General features: G+C 38.8%; 1 protein-coding gene across 1 annotated transcript in view; it reads right to left on the bottom strand.

Moving 5' to 3' along the window:
* The window catches only part of LOC144448422 (potassium voltage-gated channel protein Shaw-like), a 90672-nt gene that overhangs the window by 40184 nt on the left and 38272 nt on the right, over nt 1-12216 (bottom strand). The window contains exon 2 of the mRNA XM_078138666.1: nt 8968-9907. Within this exon, the coding sequence (XP_077994792.1) occupies nt 8968-9907 (940 nt within the window). The remainder of the gene's footprint in view (nt 1-8967; nt 9908-12216) is intronic.

Raw genomic sequence — 12216 nt, forward strand, 5'->3', positions numbered from 1 at the left:
ATTAGAACCGTTGGACTGGCCAACAACTACTGTGTATTAGAACCGTTGGACTGGTCAACAACTACTGTGTATTAGAACCGTTGGACTGGCCAACAACTACTGCGTATTAGAACCGTTGGACAGGTCAACAACTACTGTGTATTAGAACCGTTGGACAGGCCAACAACTACTGTGTATTAGAACCGTTGGACTGGTCAACAACTACTGTGTATTAGAACCGTTGGACTGGTCAACAACTACTGTGTATTAGAACCGTTGGACTGGTCAACAACTACTGTGTATTAGAACCGTTGGACTGGTCAACAACTACTGTGTGTTAGAACCGTTGGACTGGTCAACAACTACTGTGTATTAGAACCGTTGGACTGGTCAACAACTACTGTGTATTAGAACCGTTGGACTGGTCAACAACTACTGTGTATTAGAACCGTTGGACTGGCCAACAACTACTGTGTATGAGAACCGTTGGACAGGTCAACAACTACTGTGTATTAGAACCGTTGGACTGGCCAACAAGTACTGTGTATTAGAACCGTTGGACTGGTCAACAACTACTGTGTATTAGAACCGTTGGACTGGTCAAGAACTACTGTGTATTAGAACCGTTGGACTGGCCAACAACTACTGTGTATTAGAACCGTTGGACTGGCCAACAACTACTGTGTATTAGAACCGTTGGACTGGCCAACAACTACTGTGTATTAGAACCGTTGGACAGGTCAACAACTACTGTGTATTAGAACCGTTGGATAGGTCAACAACTACTGTGTATTAGAACCGTTGGACTGGTCAACAACTACTGTGTATTAGAACCGTTGGACAGGCCAACAACTACTGTGTATTAGAACCGTTGGACTGGCCAACAACTACTGTGTATTAGAACCGTTGGACTGGCCAACAACTACTGTGTATTAGAACCGTTGGACTGGCCAACAACTACTGTGTATTAGAACCGTTGGATAGGTCAACAACTACTGTGTATTAGAACCGTTGGATAGGTCAACAACTACTGTGTATTAGAACCGTTGGACTGGTCAACAACTACTGTGTATTAGAACCGTTGGATAGGTCAACAACTACTGTGTATTAGAACCGTTGGATAGGTCAACAACTACTGTGTATTAGAACCGTTGGACTGGTCAACAACTACTGTGTATTAGAACCGTTGGATAGGTCAACAACTACTGTGTATTAGAACCGTTGGATAGGTCAACAACTACTGTGTATTAGAACCGTTGGACTGGTCAACAACTACTGTGTATTAGAACCGTTGGACAGGCCAACAACTACTGTGTATTAGAACCGTTGGACTGGCCAACAACTACTGTGTATTAGAACCGTTGGACAGGTCAACAACTACTGTGTATTAGAACCGTTGGACTGGTCAACAACTACTGTGTATTAGAACCGTTGGACTGGTCAACAACTACTGTGTATTAGAACCGTTGGACTGGTCAACAACTACTGTGTATTAGAACCGTTGGACTGGTCAACAACTACTGTGTATTAGAACCGTTGGATAGGTCAACAACTACTGTGTATAAGAACCGTTGGAGAGGTCAACAACTACTGTGTATTAGAACCGTTGGACTGGTCAACAACTACTGTGTATTAGAACCGTTGGACTGGCCAACAACTACTGTGTATTAGAACCGTTGGACTGGTCAACAACTACTGTGTATTAGAACCGTTGGACTGGCCAACAACTACTGCGTATTAGAACCGTTGGACATGTCAACGACTACTGTGTATTAGAACCTTTGGACTGGCCAACAACTACTGTGTATTAGAACCGTTGGACTGGTCAACAACTACTGTGTATTAGAACCGTTGGACTGGTCAACAACTACTGTGTATTAGAACCGTTGGACTGGTCAACAACTACTGTGTATTAGAACCGTTGGACTGGCCAACAACTACTGTGTATTAGAACCGTTGGACTGGTCAACAACTACTGTGTATTAGAACCGTTGGACTGGCCAACAACTACTGCGTATTAGAACCGTTGGACAGGTCAACAACTACTGTGTATTAGAACCGTTGGACAGGCCAACAACTACTGTGTATTAGAACCGTTGGACTGGTCAACAACTACTGTGTATTAGAACCGTTGGACTGGTCAACAACTACTGTGTATTAGAACCGTTGGACTGGTCAACAACTACTGTGTATTAGAACCGTTGGACTGGTCAACAACTACTGTGTGTTAGAACCGTTGGACTGGTCAACAACTACTGTGTATTAGAACCGTTGGACTGGTCAACAACTACTGTGTATTAGAACCGTTGGACTGGTCAACAACTACTGTGTATTAGAACCGTTGGACTGGCCAACAACTACTGTGTATGAGAACCGTTGGACAGGTCAACAACTACTGTGTATTAGAACCGTTGGACTGGCCAACAAGTACTGTGTATTAGAACCGTTGGACTGGTCAACAACTACTGTGTATTAGAACCGTTGGACTGGTCAAGAACTACTGTGTATTAGAACCGTTGGACTGGCCAACAACTACTGTGTATTAGAACCGTTGGACTGGCCAACAACTACTGTGTATTAGAACCGTTGGACTGGCCAACAACTACTGTGTATTAGAACCGTTGGACAGGTCAACAACTACTGTGTATTAGAACCGTTGGATAGGTCAACAACTACTGTGTATTAGAACCGTTGGACTGGTCAACAACTACTGTGTATTAGAACCGTTGGACAGGCCAACAACTACTGTGTATTAGAACCGTTGGACTGGCCAACAACTACTGTGTATTAGAACCGTTGGACAGGTCAACAACTACTGTGTATTAGAACCGTTGGACTGGTCAACAACTACTGTGTATTAGAACCGTTGGAGAGGTCAACAACTACTGTGTATTAGAACCGTTGGACTGGTCAACAACTACTGTGTGTTAGAACCGTTGGACAGGTCAACAACTACTGTGTATTAGAACCGTTGGACTGGTCAACAACTACTGTGTATTAGAACCGTTGGACTGGTCAAAAACTACTGTGTATTAGAACCGTTGGACTGGTCAACAACTACTGTGTATTAGAACCGTTGGACTGGCCAATAACTACTGTGTATTAGAACCTTTGGATAGGTCAACAACTACTGTGTATTAGAACCGTTGGACTGGTCAACAACTTCTGTGTATTAGAACCGTTGGACTGGTCAACAACTACTGTGTATTAGAACCGTTGGACTGGTCAACAACTACTGTGTATTAGAACCGTTGGACTGGTCAACAACTACTGTGTATTAGAACCGTTGGACAGGTCAACAACTACTGTGTATTAGAACCGTTGGACTGGTCAACAACTACTGTGTATTAGAACCGTTGGACTGGTCAACAACTACTGTGTATTAGAACCGTTGGACTGGTCAACAACTTCTGTGTATTAGAACCGTTGGACTGGCCAACAACTACTGTGTATTAGAACCGTTGGACTGGTCAACAACTACTGTGTATTAGAACCATTGGACTGGCCAACAACTACTGTGTATTAGAACCGTTGGACAGGTCAACAACTACTGTGTATTAGAGCCGTTGGACTGGTCAACAACTACTGTGTATTAGAACCGTTGGATAGGTCAACAACTACTGTGTATTAGAACCGTTGGACTGGTCAACAACTACTGTGTATTAGAACCGTTGGACTGGTCAACAACTACTGTGTATTAGAACCGTTGGACTGGTCAACAACTACTGTGTATTAGAACCGTTGGACTGGTCAACAACTACTGTGTATTAGAACCGCTGGACTGGCCAACAACTACTGTGTATTAGAACCGTTGGACTGGTCAAGAACTACTGTGTATTAGAACCGTTGGACTGGCCAACAACTACTGTGTATTAGAACCGTTGGACTGGCCAACAACTACTGTGTATTAGAACCGTTGGACTGGCCAACAACTACTGTGTATTAGAACCGTTGGATAGGTCAACAACTACTGTGTATTAGAACCGTTGGATAGGTCAACAACTACTGTGTATTAGAACCGTTGGACTGGTCAACAACTACTGTGTATTAGAACCGTTGGATAGGTCAACAACTACTGTGTATTAGAACCGTTGGATAGGTCAACAACTACTGTGTATTAGAACCGTTGGACTGGTCAACAACTACTGTGTATTAGAACCGTTGGACAGGCCAACAACTACTGTGTATTAGAACCGTTGGACTGGCCAACAACTACTGTGTATTAGAACCGTTGGACAGGTCAACAACTACTGTGTATTAGAACCGTTGGACTGGTCAACAACTACTGTGTATTAGAACCGTTGGACTGGTCAACAACTACTGTGTATTAGAACCGTTGGACTGGTCAACAACTACTGTGTATTAGAACCGTTGGACTGGTCAACAACTACTGTGTATTAGAACCGTTGGATAGGTCAACAACTACTGTGTATAAGAACCGTTGGATAGGTCAACAACTACTGTGTATTAGAACCGTTGGACTGGTCAACAACTACTGTGTATTAGAACCGTTGGACTGGCCAACAACTACTGTGTATTAGAACCGTTGGACTGGTCAACAACTACTGTGTATTAGAACCGTTGGACTGGCCAACAACTACTGCGTATTAGAACCGTTGGACATGTCAACGACTACTGTGTATTAGAACCTTTGGACTGGCCAACAACTACTGTGTATTAGAACCGTTGGACTGGTCAACAACTACTGTGTATTAGAACCGTTGGACTGGTCAACAACTACTGTGTATTAGAACCGTTGGACTGGTCAACAACTACTGTGTGTTAGAACCGTTGGACTGGTCAACAACTACTGTGTATTAGAACCGTTGGACTGGTCAACAACTACTGTGTATTAGAACCGTTGGACTGGTCAACAACTACTGTGTATTAGAACCGTTGGACTGGCCAACAACTACTGTGTATGAGAACCGTTGGACAGGTCAACAACTACTGTGTATTAGAACCGTTGGACTGGCCAACAAGTACTGTGTATTAGAACCGTTGGACTGGTCAACAACTACTGTGTATTAGAACCGTTGGACTGGTCAACAACTTCTGTGTATTAGAACCGTTGGATAGGTCAACAACTACTGTGTATTAGAACCGTTGGACTGGTCAACAACTATTGTGTATTAGAACCGTTGGACTGGTCAACAACTTCTGTGTATTAGAACCGTTGGACTGGTCAACAACTACTGTGTATTAGAACCGTTGGACTGGCCAACAACTACTGTGTATTAGAACCGTTGGACTGGTCAACAACTACTGTGTATTAGAACCGTTGGACTGGTCAACAACTTCTGTGTATTAGAACCGTTGGACTGGCCAACAACTACTGTGTATTAGAACCGTTGGACTGGTCAACAACTTCTGTGTATTAGAACCGTTGGATAGGTCAACAACTACTGTGTATTAGAACCGTTGGACAGGCCAACAACTACTGTGTATTAGAACCGTTGGACTGGTCAACAACTACTGTGTATTAGAACCGTTGGACTGGCCAACAAGTACTGTGTGTTAGAACCGTTGGACAGGTCAACAACTACTGTGTGTTAGAACCGTTGGACTGGTCAACAACTACTGTGTATTAGAACCGTTGGACTGGCCAACAACTACTGTGTATTAGAACCGTTGGACTGGTCAACAACTACTGTGTATTAGAACCGTTGGACTGGTCAACAACTACTGTGTGTTAGAACCGTTGGACAGGCCAACAACTACTGTGTATTAGAACCGTTGGACTGGTCAACAACTACTGTGTATTAGAACCGTTGGACTGGTCAACAACTTCTGTGTATTAGAACCGTTGGACTGGTCAACAACTACTGTGTATTAGAACCGTTGGACTGGTCAACAACTACTGTGTATTAGAACCGTTGGACAGGCCAACAACTACTGTGTATTAGAACCGTTGGACTGGTCAACAACTACTGTGTATTAGAACCGTTGGACAGGCCAACAACTACTGTGTATTAGAACCGTTGGACTGGTCAACAACTACTGTGTATTAGAACCGTTGGACTGGTCAACAACTACTGTGTATTAGAACCGTTGGACTGGTCAACAACTACTGTGTATTAGAACCGTTGGACAGGCCAACAACTACTGTGTATTAGAACCGTTGGACTGGTCAACAACTACTGTGTATTAGAACCGTTGGACTGGTCAACAACTTCTGTGTATTAGAACCGTTGGACTGGTCAACAACTACTGTGTATTAGAACCGTTGGACTGGCCAACAACTACTGTGTATTAGAACCGTTGGACTGGTCAACAACTACTGTGTATTAGAACAGAAAGGTGTTTAATGTAACTAGTACATCTCAACAACAACATCTCGTTGGCAATGTGTGAATTTACGTTTTACTTGAAATGACGTTATTACACCCAAGTTGGCAACCAAGTTGTGTGAAATACGTGTACACAATATGACAAGCTGTCAATGCTTTGTTTGTATGATAACCACACTGTGAGAATTAGTTACATCAACTCAGGATGCCATGGGAATATCTTGCTGATAAGTAGCGATGTATCACCTGTACATTTATGACAAATACGGCTATTAAGTTCAACTCTCTAACGTTTCCATGGCAATAATTGATTCAAGCTCAGAGGTATTGATTTCCTCTTAGCGACTAGTAACGTACATAGAGAATCATAGACAAGTGTTCTTTATATACAGTTCCTTGGATACACAAGCACCTAAGTATGTCTCTATCGCTAATGTCAGTGAATTTCATGGTTTGTCTCTGTCTGTCTGTCTGTCTGTCTGTCTGTCTGTCTGTCTGTCTGTCTGTCTGTTCGTCCATCCCTATATCCATCAGACTGACTACATAGTTAAATAAAGTGAGAGATATGTATATACACTAAGAATGAACTGTGAGATATGTATATACACTAAGAATGAACTGTGATATATGTATATACACTAAGAATGAACTGTGGGACATGTATATACACTAAGAATGAACTGTGATATATGTATATACACTAAAGAATGAACTGTGAGATATGTATATATACTAAGAATGAACTGTGAGATATGTATATACACTAAGAATGAACTGTGATATATGTATATACATTAAAGAATGAACTGTGAGATATGTATATATACTAAGAATGAACTGTGAGATATGTATATACACTAAGAATGAACTGTGAGATATGTATATACACTAAGAATGAACTGTGAGATATGTATATACACTAAGAATGAACTGTGATATATGTATATATACTAAGAATGAACTGTGGGACATGTATATACACTAAAGAATGAACTGTGATATATGTATATACATTAAAGAATGAACTGTGAGATATGTATATACACTAAGAATGAACTGTGAGATATGTATATACACTAAGAATGAACTGTGAGATATGTATATACACTAAGAATGAACTGTGATATATGTATATATACTAAGAATGAACTGTGATATATGTATATATACTAAGAATGAACTGTGGGACATGTATATACACTAAAGAATGAACTGTGATATATGTATATACATTAAAGAATGAACTGTGAGATATGTATATACACTAAGAATGAACTGTGATATATGTATATACATTAAGAATGAACTGTGATATATGTATATATACTAAGAATGAACTGTGAGATAATGTTCAATGTTCGGTTCTTATATAGCGCTTTCCCACACCGTGCTCAAAGCGCTTTACAATTTATTACCCCTGGCTCGGATCAGAACGGCACAACGGCCCTTTAGTCTTCCTCAACTCCCCGGGGAGCATACAATCCATTGCAGCCATTTAAGCGCATAGGATTAAAGCCTTCACATTGCAACCTACATCCTACCAGGTCCCCAATTATACAGCTGGGTTGACTGAAGCACAGTCGTGGTTCAAATCTTGCCCAAGGACTTTAGCCACTCAGAAACAAACAGCAAGCAGCGACAGGGCTCGAACCTGCAACCTGTAGATTCCAAGCCAGTCACGCTAACCATTCACCCATCATGACTCCACGAGATATGTAGATAAGAATGAACTGTGAGATATGTATATACACTAAGAATGAACTGTGAGATATGTATATACACTAAGAATGAACTGTGGGACATGTATATACAATATAGAATGAACTGTGACACATGTATATACGCTAAGAATGAACTGTGGGACATGTATATACAATATAGAATGAACTGTGACACATGTATATACACTAAGAATGAACTGTGAGATATTTATATACACTAAGAATGAACTGTGAGATATGTATATACACTAAGAATGAACTGTGAGATATGTATATACACTAAGAATGAACTGTGAGATATGTATATACACTAAGAATGAACTGTGATATATGTATATACACTAAGAATGAACTGTGATATATGTATATATACTAAGAATGAACTGTGAGATATGTATATACACTAAGAATGAACTGTGAGATATGTATATACACTAAGAATGAACTGTGATATATGTATATATACTAAGAATGAACTGTGAGATATGTATATACACTAAGAATGAACTGTGGGACATGTATATACAATATAGAATGAACTATGAGATATGTATATATACTAAGAATGAACTGTGACACATGTATATACACTAAAGAATGAACTGTGAGATATGTATATACACTAAGAATGAACTGTGACACATTTATATACACTAAAGAATGAACTGTGAGATATGTATATACACTAAGAATGAACTGTGAGATATGTATATATACTAAGAATGAACTGTGAGATATGTATATATACTAAGAATGAACTGTGAGATATGTATATACACTAAGAATGAACTGTGAGATATGTATATATACTAAGAATGAACTGTGGGACATGTATATACACTAAGAATGAACTGTGATATATGTATATACACTAAGAATGAACTGTGAGATATGTATATACATGCACTAAGAATGAACTGTGAGATATGTATGTGCATATATTATACATTAAGAATGAGAGATCTACAGATACCAACCTGTTTTAACATTGTTTGTTTTGACACCACTGTCTTCACTTGTGTCACTGCCACTGTCGTTATTCTCAGCATCATTGGTAGACTGTGTAGAATAACCACTAATACTACTAAATGTCTGTCCCTGTGTTTTCAACGCATCAGCAGCACCTATCAAAATCCTCTTTCTCTTCTTGGGAAGTTTTGCTCTTGCTTGTGCATGAGTATAATATAAGGCAAAGTTGTTAACAATGACGGGAACTGGGAGTGCGATGGTTAACACACCGAACACAGCACATATGGCTCCGATAATTCTACCAGATGGAGTTCGTGGAGCCATATCGCCATAACCTACTGTTGTCATGGTTACAACAGCCCACCAGAAACCGACTGGTATATTTGTAAAGTCATTCCTTGCATCCTCGTCCGCCAACCATTTTTCAGCGTAGTAGACCAAACTCGCAAAAACGAGGATTCCAAGTCCAAGGAAAATGATAAGTAATAGTAATTCCTTTGCACTGGCTTTTATAGTATGCACCAGTATTTTCAGTCCACTGAAATGTCGTGTTAGTTTACCAATTCTGAAAATCCTGACGATTCTTGCAAAACTAAGAATATCGTTGGCAGTACCACTGACATTGACATTGGCTATTCTGCAGATAGCATCGATGTAGAAAGGAACGATAGCTAAGAAATCTATTATGTTCTGGGCACTTTTGTAAAATTCTAATTTACTTGGACAGAAAATAAACCGTAGGATGATTTCCAGCGTGAAAAACGTAACACACACTGCTTCTATGTAGAACAACTCATCCCTTGGTTTATGATCCACGATTATTGTTGTGTTTGTACTGTTGGAATCTGGGTTGTCAGCGTAAACAGGCTCCTGGAATTCTTCCGCAGTTTCCAGACAAAATGTTATGATAGAGATACAGACAAACATCAGTGAAATAGCTGCCAGGAACTATGAAAATAAAATATATTATTAAAAAAATATTTGTTAAACGGAGAGAATTTCTACCGAGAGAGAGAGAGAGAGAGAGAGAGAGAGAGAGAGAGAGAGAGAGAGAGAGAGAGAGAGAGAGAGAGAGAGACAGACAGACAGACAGACAGAGCGAGGGAGGGAGAGAGTGTATTTATTATATGAATACATGGTATAGTGTATTTATTATATGAATACATGGTATAGTGTATTTATGAAAGTTTTAGTCTCAATAACAGTTGTGTGTTATATTTGAAATTGTTTTTGTGGATAGTTTGTCTGTAATTGGCATCTTATTATCCATTTATCTGTCTAGTTTACAATCACAGTTATTTATCCTACCCCACATTATATATTTATGTCACCTGGCAACTAGGTTTATTGGCAGCAGTAGCACTGAGTCAGTGTTTGGCTCCAAAGCACTCGTTGTAGGATATGTCATTTTGCTCTAAGCCCTCCTTGTTTAGCTTTAGTATTTTAGGTTATCAGGGAAGTATTTGAATCAGAATTGATTGCCATAACATCAGAGAACCTTGAACTACAGTCATGAAATATAGTTGATGACGTCAGACTTTAGGATCAAGTTCCGACATGACCGTGGAAATGTTTGCCGAGATATACAGAAATGGTATATGTCATATTGAGTACTTTATTGTCACCTTGGCAAACAGCAATGGTATGACGTCACTTTTCTTTTGAAAACGACCCTCGATGTGACTACGCCAGCTGTCTTTTCCCGCCATTTATGCACTTAGCCTTTTGAATGAGGTCGTTATATTAAGATGTGGTTATCATTTGTATTCAGGGATGGATTAATGAACACTGTAGAAATGAATAACTTGTTTGATAACATCTATAGTAGTCTTGGTCGTTTTAGTATGCCGTCAGCTAGTTTCAACATATGATGAACATTCTTTTTCGAATGCATGAATACAATATCAAATTTACCTTATGGTATATAAGGAAAAGTGTTGTTCAGTCTGAATCTGCTGAACTATGCAGGTTTTCACGGGACACATTTTGCACCCAAGTCATATGTAGCTCTCGCATTTTTCACAAGGCTACACAATATTAAAAATACCACTACTAAGAGTACAATATTAAAAATACCACCACTAAGAGTACGATATTAAAAGTACCACCACTAAGAGTATGATATTAAAAATACCACTACTAAGAGTACAATATTAAAAGTACCACCACTGAGAGTACAATATTAAAAGTACCACCACTAAGAGTACAATATTGAATATACCACCACTAAGAGTATATTAAGAATACCACTACTAAGAGTACAATATTAAAAATACCACCACTAAGAGTACAATATTGAATATACCACTACTAAGAGTACAATATTAAAAATACCACCACTGAGAGTACAATATTAAAAACACCACCACTAAGAGTACAATATTGAATATACCACCACTAAGAGTACAATATTGAATATACCACCACTAAGAGTACAATATTAAAAATACCACCACTAAGAGTACAATATTAAAAATACCACTACTAAGAGTACAATATTAAAAATACCACCACTAAGAGTACAATATTGAATATACCACCACTAAGAGTACAATATTGAATATACCACCACTAAGAGTACAATATTGAATATACCACTACTAAGAGTACAATATTAAAAATACCACTACTAAGAGTACAATATTAAAAATACCACTACTAAGAGTACAATATTGAATATACCACCACTAAGAGTACAATATTGAATATACCACCACTAAGAGTACAATATTGAATATACCACTACTAAGAGTACAATATTAAAAATACCACCACTAAGAGTACAATATTGAATATACCACCACTAAGAGTACAATATTGAATATACCACCACTAAGAGTACAATATTAAAAATACCACCACTGAGAGTACAATATTGAATATACCACTACTAAGAGTACAATATTAAAAATACCACCACTGAGAGTACAATATTAAAAATACCACTACTAAGAGTACAATATTAAAAATACCACTACTAAGAGTACAATATTGAATATACCACTACTAAGAGTACAATATTAAAAATACCACCACTGAGAGTACAATATTAAAAATACCACTACTAAGAGTACAATATTAAAAATACCACCACTGAGAGTACAATATTAAAAATACCACCACTGAGAGTACAATATTAAAAATACCACCACTGAGAGTACAATATTAAAAATACCACCACTGAGAGTACAATATTAAAAATACCACTACTAAGAGTACAATATTAAAAATACCACTACTAAGAGTACAATATTAAA

The sequence above is a fragment of the Glandiceps talaboti genome, chromosome 17, assembly GCF_964340395.1.
Source record: "Glandiceps talaboti chromosome 17, keGlaTala1.1, whole genome shotgun sequence".
Taxonomy (NCBI): domain Eukaryota; kingdom Metazoa; phylum Hemichordata; class Enteropneusta; family Spengelidae; genus Glandiceps; species Glandiceps talaboti.